The following is a 12024-nucleotide window of genomic DNA, read 5'->3' as shown; positions in this document are numbered from 1 at the left end:
CACCACTTTTCACCATAAAGGGGCTGCAACAGAATTACATTATAATTATGAGTGCATTTGAAGCTCCAGTTAGTCAGACTTAAAGTTGCTCATTATGTCTAAAAACAGCCAAACTCTTCATCCAGATGTAAATGAAGTAAGGTAAGCTCAAAGAAGAAAGCCTCTTGCAGACCCGGTTCATTCTCTGTAATATGCGTTTCCCTCACCGCCTCCCTCCTCAGCAGGAACATGTGATAGCCATCGAGGACGTCGAGCTGTTTCACTCAGGATGTCTCTGGAAAAGCATGTGGGCGATAATGATGGAGCACGAGAAGAGGGGGAAGGAGAGAGAAAAGAAGAAAAAGGAAGGTCCCCGAGGGCTTTAGGGGCCTGCTAAGCAGCTCTATGGCTGCAAACAGCATCACAGTCCACATGTGCAAACATTTAAGATATCTGCTGGTGTAATGGGGTCAGTGTGGCCCCTCTCTGGATGCACACACCACCGGCGCTCACTTCCTGTGCATTTTAAAGAACCGGGGTTGGCCGCTCCTGCATCGCCGTCTCATTTCTACAAATTTGAAGGTCTTTGCTTTCTGTGTGATCTATTTTGAGCATTAGTTGCACAATGTCGAATTAGGCCCGATTTCCCTGAGAAACGGCGTCAGGCTGGGATCGTTCTAAAAAGTTCATCGCCAAGGGAGCCGGATAAGTATCCTGAGTGTTCCCAGTTCAGGATAGAGCCGAGTTCATAACCTCTGGATGAGTTTGGGTTAAGATGTGCATGAACTGGTGAGGAATGCCTCTCTCTACTCCCACCCTGTGGAAAGTCTGTCTAACTGTTCAATGCTTTCAGGAAAGCAAACCTGAGGATAATTAAAACCACAACAGAAAAATACTCTGTTACATGTGTTGCATTTCAAATGTTTCCTGACAAACTTAGTGTAAAATTATGACGCATAAAGCATTTCCAACTTGGCAGCTTTATTCTTTCATCTAAAATCCATACTTGCAAAGAAACATCCCAGTAGAATTGCAGTGATTGTGTAAACGTACCTTCTGTTACTCCACCGACAAGGAGGAAACTTCAAACAGCCTTGGCTTTGGTTTGGTGAGTCAAGGGGAAGTGGCAAGAATCTCGGGATTAAATTGGAACAAAGCCGGAAGAGTCTGTGCGAGATCTTTATTTCAGGCACGGAAAGAGAGCCTCTTCCTCCGGTGGCGCCAGTCCTCTGCCACTGTTCCATTTCCTCTTCCTCCTCCTGGCTTCTCTGGGTTCATCCTCACCTCTGTTGTTCCCTCTGTGCGCCTGCTTAGCTACAAACTCGTCTCTCCTCCACATGTCTACAAAAGCAATATCGACAAGAAATGAATACTAAGCAGCTACGGGAAGTGTTTCATTTTGAAAAGACAAGACGATCCCAGTGTGACACCAGATTCCCACAGTGTGAACATCTGAAACCAGATCAACAAGAAGATAAACTACAAACACTTATTTACTCCCCACACCTTATAAATCACTTTTCTTTATTTAAATCAGCGTTAGGCAGTTATGCTATGAACAATACAGGAAAATAAAAACAAAAGTGACAAAAAAGAGGACATTAAAAGAAGACATCCAGTTAACATTAACTGCACTTGGCACTGGATAGATGCTCATGGAAAGAGAATATACACATTTATCATACTCAAAATAGAAGTGCCTCCAGTATACATTATGTCAACCGTTTTGGGTGTGAAAAACGAGAGAGCTTGAACGTCACCTCAGCGCCAATAGAATACCGTCTTATTCCCCCGACCCCGCCCCGCCGTGTTGTGATGCTCTTGCGCCCGGTTTGGAATTAAGCTCATGGCCGAACCTGCGACCGCCTCCGTACTTTGGTAGATCTGAAGGAGACAAAAGCGATAGCCGAGGTACTGTGGCGTCGCCTCAGTACGTAGTATTGCCACGGCTACTTCCATCCGTTCGCTTACCACCGGCGGAGGCGGTCGAGGCAGAGCTGTATGTGTGTGTGTGTGTATGTGTGAGATGAGGCGCTAATTTGGAAACGACCACTCAACCTAAACCTGCCTCGCCAAACCCCCCCCTACCCAAAGTACCGTCACACAACAGATGTGGAAAGGGCGCAACCTGTATACTGTCCCTTTGTAAGTCACCTTCGATTCTTCATAAAACTTGGAGGAACTTCTGTTACCACGATGTACTCCATTTACAATGGTAGTAATGCACAGCAAGGAAAAAGTAAAAAAAAAAAAAAATCAAATTAAAGATATAAATTGAACTCATACATCCAACAAAAGGGAAAAGCAAAAAATAAAAAATAAAACTTAGAAGAAATCCCTCTCCCGGTGAAGAAGAGCTATGATGTCGTTTATAAAAAACTATCAGTCGTCACTGTACGGGTGCAGGTGCTGAAAGCGGCCGTGGCTGTAGTTGATACTGATTGTGAAATGACAGACTTGCTTGCGAACTCGACTTATCCCCTCACGCAGGCCGAACCAGAGCGGGAAGCTTAACACACACACACACATACGCGCACGCACGCGCACGCACACGCACACGCACACGCACACACACACACACACACTCCTCGCTGAACCGCACAGTGGCTGCTGGGTTTTTTAACGCCGTTTTTTTTACTCGCCGCGATCTTCTGCAACCATAATTAAGGAAGAATCCTGCGTGGCTTGTAAACGTGCGGGGGTTTAATTCCCGGCCGGTGTCGAGCTTCCCGCCCTGGTTTTAGTTTTTATTTTAACCGCCGATACGCAAATGAAAATCAGACCTGAAAATACATCGGCAAGGCCACATTGGCCCCCTTCTCTTCCTTGTTAAAAAGAAGAGGGAAGGGTTGATGTAGCCTGCAAATACGGTGATTTGTTTTGTTGGAATGTGCGACCTCGTCCTAAACCAGGAGAGAGGAGAGGCAGAGAGGACTAAATAAAAGAGCAAGAGGAGAGAGGGGAAGTGACTGTGTGATTCCCTCTGATGTTTGCCGAGCATCAAGAGCCAAAAAGAGAACGGAAGAGGGATAAATAGATACATATAATCTGCGATGGGGGTGAAGTGGGAACTGTGTGTGTGAGTGTGTGCGTGTAAGTGTGTGTGTATGTGTGTGTGTGTGTGGAGTCTATCCGTCCTTTATCTGACAGTGACTCCGAGTTTTTCCAGCACGCGGACGCCCTTCTCCTGGTACTCCTCACGGGTCAGCCAGAAGTTGTCCTTGTCCTTCATGATGTCGGCCAGCACGGCTCCGCCCAGGAACACCATGTGCTTTCGCCTGGGAGGGTCTTCGATGCGGATCTTGAATTTCTAAATGACGGGAGAGGGGAAACACAAAGGAAAGGCGTCGTGTAACTGAATCCCGCACAGGTGAGCTCACACCCCTCAGACACCCATGTTACATCAGAATTCACGTTTAGGGTGACGGTCAAAACCACAGCCCATGAAAGACGTTCAGCACAGGAGGAAACTGGGGAAATGATTCCAAAATCATTCAAAACATGATACCAGGTGTCTGTATGAGCAGCTTTATGAAGGTGAATTTGAAATAATTCTAGAGTCAAAGTTGTTTTTGGCTACAAGGATATTTAAGATACATCCATATTTCATTTATCCATTTCAGAGGACAGAGGCTTGGTGTAGTTTGGGCCACATGATGACTATTACTGTTATGAGTCACATTTAGTCATTTATTTACTGAATACTTTGCGTGTAATCAAAGAATACTAATGTACCGATGAATGCTTTGGCAGGAATGCCTTCTGTTGATTCAGAATATTAACAGAAGTGTTTGTGAACTTCTAGCCTCACCTGGTGGTAATGAGTGTAAACTGCGCCAGTCTGAGTCACGGCATTAATCATCACACAGCCACTAAACCCCTTGTATGTGTTTAGGAGAAACATAGCTGCAGGTGAGTGAGACATCGTCAGGACAAAGGAGAGACTGTCAGGTAAGCTGTCTGTCTCACATCTGTTCTGGTACTTAGTGAGAGAACAGTCAGGAGTCCTTCCTTACTCTCTTCTCTAAATGCTCACAGCTTAATTATACACAGAGTTGAGGGTGGATCTTACCGAAAGCTTTTCCACATCTCCCTTAAGCACGCGCTCCAGGTACAGCTGTTTGAGTTCCCTCTCCAGCCGAGACGGCAGGCCGGGGTACATGGTGGAGCCTCCCGATAACACAATGTGTTTGTAGAACTCAGGCCTGTCGGACACACACACACACACACACACAGGGAGAATGAGTCATTGCCAGTACATCGTGTCAAGAATGGTGAGCAAACGTCTCACATCTGAATAGGAGATCTACAGATGTATCGAGTCGTTAATAGTGGAGCTTGTGCGCGTGTGTGTGTGTGTGTGTGTGTGTGTGTGTGTGTGTGTGTGTGTGTGTGTGTGTGTGTGTGTGTGTGTGTGTGTGTGTGTGTGTTCACCTGGTGTCTATGTCAGCTGCATGGATGGTGTTGAAGAGCAGCTCAGCCACACCGACGCCCTCTACGTTAATGAGGTGCGGTTGGAACAGGGCCTCTGGGGCCTCAAACCGCTCCCCTCCCACCTTGATCACTCGGCCGTCAGGCAGCTGGAGATGTGAAGGACAGAGGGATGAGTTAAAAAAAGGGGAGACGCACCCATGATTTGGGCGAACATGTGAGGTGTTACCAAGCAGACAGCGTTAAAGGATGGGGTTAATGACAGCAAGGATAGAAGATTATGATACTATTCCCTAGATACAGTCAAGAAACTCTCAAAACGCTTCTCAAAATGGCCCATTTAAAAATAAAGTCTTCCAAGGTTGTGATGATATTGTAGGACACATTACTGCCCGTACAGTGTTGGCTCCACAGTGAGTGGAGTCAATGTGTGCGACTATAAAAAGGCTTCATTCAGCCGAGGCCAGTGGGAGGAAGTGGAGCCCAGCCACCGCCACAAAGTGGCTACACAGGAAATGATGTAACACACAGTTCAGGGGCTTCGGCCACAGTCACATTGCCCTCCTTGTTTCGCCAGACAAAACCATACTTACACGTACACATTCACACACCTACACACTCGCATTCACACACACGCCTACTCTCGCCCAAACACACACGGTCACAGTTTGCAGTGAGACTCAACATGTGCTCGGCAAGGCATGCAGGGGCACAGTCCCGTGTTTAGGTTCTGTGGTTCCCTCTGCAGGGAAAAAGGGCCTTGGAAAGAAAAGCAAGCCCCCGGTGAAGGCGCGCCGCTCCCCCATATGTTTGAGTCCCAGAGAAAACAGTTAGTCAGCAGCCCTGCCCGCTCCGCACGCAGCCAACAGGGCCGGCGTGGGGCATGTGGTAGTCCACTTAGCACGGCGCACAAACAGATTCAGTTTCCCCATCAGTTTGTATTACTTTAAAATACTGCCACTTCTGACTAACAGAGCCCTTCAGGAGAGCGTCGCTCTACGATGATGCCGTTTCAAGACCGAATGTGAAACTTCCGTGCATGTGGTGTGTATAAGAACCATCCTCACTTTACATTAAAGCTACAAAATAAAAATGAGAATCTCCTGAAGGCCGGAAATACTTGCTATTCTACATTTTTTCCAAACTAAAAACATCTGCTTAAGCCATTGAAGAGTAAATGAATAACATGTTTGATATAGAAGTCGCTGCACATTTGTTTCGCAAGCTGCATTTTTTCTTGCCTTTGCCTTGAACATTGTATATGGACATTGACCCAAAGATCCAACCTTATTATCTCCTGCCTCTTGAGTTCATTTCAGGCGTTTCGGTTCATTTATTTGTTGAAAGAAGACATTTCTCGTTTTAAAAGCCTGTTTTTCCAGCTTCGGAACAGCGAGCGAAAGGAATCCTTGTAAAAGAGCTGTGGGGCTGACACGGCACTAAAGACAAAAATATAAACGCCAAAACGACCGCTGGCTCCACAGACGAAACCTGGAGAAGCCTGGTCTCAGACGCTCAAACACAGAGTTCTACATCTCCCAAAACGACCGTGTAACTAAAGTACAGCGACACAGAACGACTCACCTGCAGACACAACATGCCGAGTGTAAAGGAGGAGAGAAATGTCCACACGGGGGCAGCACCACTGTTACACATTGCTTTCTGTGGTGTTTAATTTCCTCTGTTTGTGTGAGGGTGAGTGTACGTGTGTGAGTGTGTGTGAGTGTGTGTGAGTACCGTGTATGACTCGACCAGCACGGTGGTCTCCAGCGCCAGCTTCTGCTCCTGCTCGATGTTGTACCCCACGTAGCAGAGCTTCTCCTTCATCATGCGCACCGTCTCGAAGTCTGCGGAGTGGTTGAAGGCGTAACCCCTCAACAACAACAACTGCGGGGGGAAGACAGGGGTCAAAGGTTAGGGGTGTAAAGCCTGTGAAGACCTGAGACCTGAGGGATGAGTGCACGCTGCCACACCCCAGTGGTGTCTGTCATGCTGTTGCTTATCAAAATGCCAATCTTTTTATAAAACATCTTACTTCCTCTTGTGACGAGCACCTTGCTGGAGGTCAAGTTCTCCACCATGATCCTTTAACTTTATTACTTTTGCATTAAAACATTACGTTCCCTTGATATCCGGATTCCACTATTTATGTAGCAATGAATATGATGATGCTTTAGTTATGCAGAAGGAGATTCACCTCCTTTCATTCACAACATGTTTACGTTTCAGCTGGTGCTTGTGTGTCTCTTTGCCTGGGTACCTTGATGAGGTAGCGGGTGATGTCTCTGCCTGCGATGTCCAGGCGCCGCGTCAGATGGGGCAGACTGAAGCCCTCGTATACTGGACAGATATGTGTTACGCCGTCACCCGAGTCCACCACCACACCAGTCAGAAGACCTAGAACACACACACACACACACACACACACACACACACACACACAAAAGTTAATAATCTACAGTTCTGCTGAGCTGAGGTGTGTCGGTGTCAGACACCTCTCCATTGTGTGCTTTGGGCTGCTGAATGTTCGCCTTGTCGGCTGTGTAAACACAAAACCTGTGAAGATAACATGTCTAATGCAACAATTACCTCTTAATGTCTGCCCCACTGGACAGTAATTAACTCAGAGGCAACAACACAGCACGGGTGACAGACTGTGTGTTTTTACTCTGCTTAGAAAACCTTTGCAACTTGTCAATTTCAGTTTTAAATCACTGCGGCTGCTTTCGTCTTTGATATCAGTTCTGATTTGTGGGCGAACTGCTGGATCGGGTTTGCGGCCCGGCCTCACCCTCCTGTCCGTCTCCTTACCTTGAGCATACAGCGTGAGCACAGCCTGGATGGCAATGTAGACTCCTGAAAACTGGTAGGTCTCAAACATCACCTGCAGAGAGGGAGAGAGAGAAGGAAAACCACATGAAATGGAAAGCAGACCAATAACGGGCTTGTTAAAGAAAATAAAAGCAGGCGAGGAAGCACGATATACTGTTGACTTCAACCCCTCCCACACCACGCCACATAAATTTGCAGGTTTAATTAAAGAAAACAATGTGGGCCGTGCGTGAGATTTTTTTCCTGGAATTGTCCATATGATGATGCAGCTCATCTTCAGTCTTATTGAGCTTATTGACCACCTTGCTGCTCAGTGGTTTTGCATTGAAAACTAGAACATTGTGGTGAACGGGCGACATCGTCTTTACAGCTGACAGGAAAACAATCAATTCCTTACAACCTTACAAAAGACTCTTTACCCCTCCGTCCTCACACAGAAAAACATATCTGCGTCGTCAACACACCTCGATGATCTTCTCGCGGTTCTTGGTGGGGTTCATGGGCGGCTCGGTCAGCAGAATCTTGCAGTTGCGTGAGTCGATGTTGAGCTTCTCCGGGCCGAAGGTGTAGTCCCACAGGTGCTTCATGTCGTCCCAGTTCCTGACGATCCCGTTTTCCATGGGGTAGTTGACCTCGAGCATGGAGCGCAGCTCGCTGGCCTCGTCACCCACCATCAGGTCCTGGAGGGGAGGAGGTCAAAAGGTCACAGGTGAATACACACTAAACAATGGTTGCAGGTACGACATCTCCACTTCTGGTATTTCCAGATGAGATTCAGAGTTGCTGGGAGCAGAGTTAGAGCACTGAATCATAGGTTTTAGTAAAACAACACATATTTAGTAGTTTCCTACGTTACAAGAATGCACTTTGTGAAATTTTAACACAATCAAGCCACAGATCGTCGATTCAAAACCAAATATCAAAAACTGATAACTGCTTTCTGTCTTTCATTGTCTCCACTCAACCTTCTGAAACATCAAATGCCCTTGATTTGTCCTGGTGCCAAAAATATCTATGCTGCTCTATTTTAATACGCAGCAATAAAAGGTAGAGCCATTATCATTATTTGGTATTGCAGTGCAGATGGTGCCGAGTGTAGAATGGTGCGACCCGGCTCCAGTCATCATAACAAAGCACTGGCACACACACAAGCCTCAGTGAACAAAACCACTCATTTCAGAGTTCAGATTGACATTTTGGCCTGCTCATCGCATCAAAGCAGAGTAACTGGGTGGTTAACCTCATTCACCAAGATAAAGACAGATTAGTTCAAGTTCTCACTTCCCAAGCTGCACGCTGCTTCAAAGCTCCATTACTCAACATGCACAAGACAGTCAGTCCCATGCATATACACTCTGTGTTTACCTCCACCTAGATGAACCAGTCATTCTTGCACCACTCCACTAGCTGCATGCAAGGCAGCCTGGCTATGTCAAACATTTGGTTAGTTCAGTGTTAGAGCCCACAGCCAAGCAGCTCATGTTCCACTCGGAGACATCAAAAGGCTGCTGAAGGCGGCCATTTTATGGGTTCATCCTGTGTTCTTTGGCATTAACAAAGTACCAGTCACTGGCATCGCCTCCATATGGGATCAATTTAAAAGAAAAAAGGAAACGCATACGTCCTTTCATCTAAAACTTTCAGCTGTCTGCCATTGTGTGGGGATACTTCCTCCACATTTGGAAAGGTGAAACATTCAAGCAGTGATGGAAAAGCTCTGAAGCTGGATTTTGCTTTTACAAGTCCATGTCTCCATGCCTGCGATGGTAAAAAGCTCAGGGACCCAAACAGCTGCCAAATATTAGCCACTTTGCGCCAAACACTGCCTGCATATTATTTAGCTGAAAGGAAGAGAAGAATTGAGAAGGATCAGCAGTCAGGATGCACCAGCAGAACAGAGACTTGCAGGGTGGAACTGGTCCAAAACCTATTTTAGCACTCCATCAATAACAGCTGGCCTATGATTCATCACGGCCATTACTGCAACAGTTTCAGCCTGGAGGGAGCGAGTCCATTAGTTTGAAGGTAGCGCATATCCACCTGCTTCTCTGCAAGACCTCAACACCCAAAAATCACTCATTTAATAGGGATGCAGAACACCTAAACCATTATGTGAGTTTATGAGAGAAAACAAGCCAACAAAAGGCAAAAACATTTGAAACAAAACAGCTCATTTCCAATTGAGGTGTAAACATGGCAGAACTCTCTGTAGTAGCAGGCAAGAACAGGAGGCACACACACCAACCTGCACTTACCATCTTCTGGGCATTCTACTTCACCGGGGGGAACAAACATGGAGGAAGAGGAAGGTAGATAAAACAAATGAATTAAGAAGAGTTGGGGGGGAGGGGAAACGTATAGGAGAGAGGTAAAGGTAGAATCATGCCAGGGAAAAAAGGTTTGCTTGTGACCCAGGACCTCCACATGTCAGGAAACGTCAGGCGGCCCATCCAGTACTGTACCTTGATCTCTATGTTCCCCACTTTGGCGGTGGAGCGGATGATGGGCCTCCCCACCAGTGCAGGGAAGATGTGCTCGGGGAAGTTGGAGCCTGCATAGCCGCACTTGACAAACTGCAAAACAAAAGAGAGAGACGAGCGGATTGAATCAAAAGGGGCGGCACAGTGGAGATGCATTTAGCTGCAGAGGAGGCAAACTGTTCAAATCACAATCATTTCCTTGGCGACTGAAAAAGCCAAACAACGCTACACTGTGACGAGCCGGATGAATGCCAGAGTGTGTCGCTTCTGCAAGCAGCCCGGGCAACTAGAGCCTAGAAAACCAGTTTGTTACTTCAACCAAAAAATGAAAAAATTAACACATTTTCAGACCAAGGCAGCAAAAAAGGGTTTTGAATTTAGGAACATGACATCCATAATAGGACAAAATGTCAGGGCTGTCAGCTGGCTCACTAAAACCAGGAAAATACAGAGAATTAACAAAATCACGAGTGTCAATGAGGGATGACTGATTAGTTCTGACCCTGAAAGTTCAAGGGGTGAAATTAGGCAAGCTGTGTTGAACAAGGAGGAAGCCACAACCGTGACTAGCTGCCAGCAAGCGCATTCTAATGCATGTTGGCCTGGTAACTCCATTTTGTACAACTCACAGGTGCTTTGGTCGACACTCAGAACTCAACTAGTCTCTGCTGCAGTGGGGTTTAGTCTGAAATGGAGCGTATGAAGGACCTGGGGCTGAGAGAATGTGTCAGTGATATATGGCTGTGGTTCACACTTGTTCTCACTTCCTCTTAGCTTGTCATTTCAAACCCCCGACACGGCCTGATTTTGAGTTGCATCTAAAAAAGAAAGAAGCTGTAATAGTCACCAGCATGCTGAGCCAACATCCTGTCTGACTGCTAACAAGTCTGAGACAGGAAGCTCATACTCTCACACAGGAGGTTAATGCTGCATGAGCAAATCCCAAATATAAACACACAGCAAATGACTGTGTGTGTGTGTGTGTGTGTGTGTGTGTGTGTGTGTGTGTGTGTGTGTGTGTGTGTGTGTGAGGGAGAGAGTGAGGACAACTGCTGGGTCAGGCATCTTGGTAACTCCACCAGGATGTTTGGTGGTTAAACCAGAAAGATACTTTGAGAGACGACGACCACCATAAACACCCGAACAACAGCCCGGACGTGACCAAGTTTGGGCCGGTGGAAGGTGGTAACACTCCCCCGCCATCCAAACTCTTATCTTTGACGCATTAACAAACGTTAAACTAGCGGAGAGTGCTTTCCCGAGGCCCAAACTCCTTCGAACCAGACCAGAATTCTTACAGTTGGACTGAATGTGATTAATAATGGCCGCTTCCCACTTAATTCGCCGGTACCGGAGCTCTGCTGCTGCTGTTGTGGCCGCTATGGCGCCTCCACTAACGCCTTTAGTTTTATTTTCGTGACGGTGTGCTGACATTTCTACCAGGGCAGGTGTGGCTAGCCGCCGCACAGGAAAACGTAAACTGTAGGTGGATCCTCAGTAAACCTAGCTTGGCCTAGCTTAGGGTAGGAGGCTAAAATAAAGCTAATCCGCCGCTGAATACGAGTTTGATAAGAAACAAAGAGTTGCTATGCGTGAAGAGCAACGCGTCGCTGGTTAGAGTGATGAATGGAGCCTGACGCAGCTGTGTGACTGCCTAATGAGCAAACGAGACAGCCAGCTGTTGGAATGCTAGCTACCGAAGCTAGCTCCCATAGCTTGGTAGCTGTCGGGTGGAAAATTGTTTTAACCGCTATTTGTCTACGTCGGTGGATGTTTACGACGCTCGGCAAGCTGCGGTTTCGCTCTCTGTCTCTATCCGGGCGTTTATCGGGGACACCACGGGCCGTTTCCTAGTCGGCTCTGGATGAATGAGAATTAGCAAGCTAACATGCTAACTAGCTGCCCACCCATCGCTAGCTAGCTGAAGTGACAGCACAGCAGCTGCACTTCCTGTTTCAGCAAAACGGTTCGACAATACGATTCTGCAAAGCCGGAGCCGAAACAAGCTTCGCACTGATTACAACCCATATCAAAGCGGTGGACGTACCCCGGTTCCGTTGTCACAAACCACCACTTTCCTTCCCTGGCTGTCCATTTTGTTCAAGCCCAGTTGCCGCTGAACCTCCCTCAACTTTCTTCAGCAAGCCGGAAGGAAGACACACCAGCCCGGCCAGGAGGAAGGGAGGGGACCGGTGCTCATCCGGGGTATGGAGGAGTGTTTTTACTGATTTTATTTTATATTGTTTGATCCTTGGTGAGCTGCAGCAAAGAACAAAGTTGTACTAATGTGAAATCATTGACA

At 47.0% G+C, this 12024-nt stretch overlaps 1 protein-coding gene across 1 annotated transcript; it reads right to left on the bottom strand.

Annotated features, from left to right (window-relative positions):
- Nucleotides 1-1486: 1486 nt before the first annotated feature.
- LOC143008571 (actin-related protein 2) lies at nucleotides 1487-11912 on the bottom strand. The gene is made up of 9 exons (XM_076160389.1): nucleotides 11770-11912; nucleotides 9705-9815; nucleotides 7707-7922; nucleotides 7222-7294; nucleotides 6671-6807; nucleotides 6148-6297; nucleotides 4414-4559; nucleotides 4052-4184; nucleotides 1487-3289 (listed from the first exon to the last, which is right to left on the bottom strand). The coding sequence occupies exons 1-9, from the start codon at nucleotides 11815-11817 to the stop codon at nucleotides 3119-3121; spliced, it is 1185 nt and encodes a 394-aa protein (XP_076016504.1). The 5' UTR covers nucleotides 11818-11912; the 3' UTR covers nucleotides 1487-3118.
- Between the last annotated feature and the right edge of the window lie 112 nt (nucleotides 11913-12024).

Source organism: Genypterus blacodes, unplaced genomic scaffold, assembly GCF_046128005.1.
Source record: "Genypterus blacodes isolate CSIRO-AG114 ecotype Tasmania unplaced genomic scaffold, CSIRO-AGI_Gbla_v1 ptg000105l_1, whole genome shotgun sequence".
In the NCBI taxonomy this organism is placed as follows: domain Eukaryota; kingdom Metazoa; phylum Chordata; class Actinopteri; order Ophidiiformes; family Ophidiidae; genus Genypterus; species Genypterus blacodes.
This window is presented reverse-complemented; position numbering and strand designations above follow the sequence as displayed.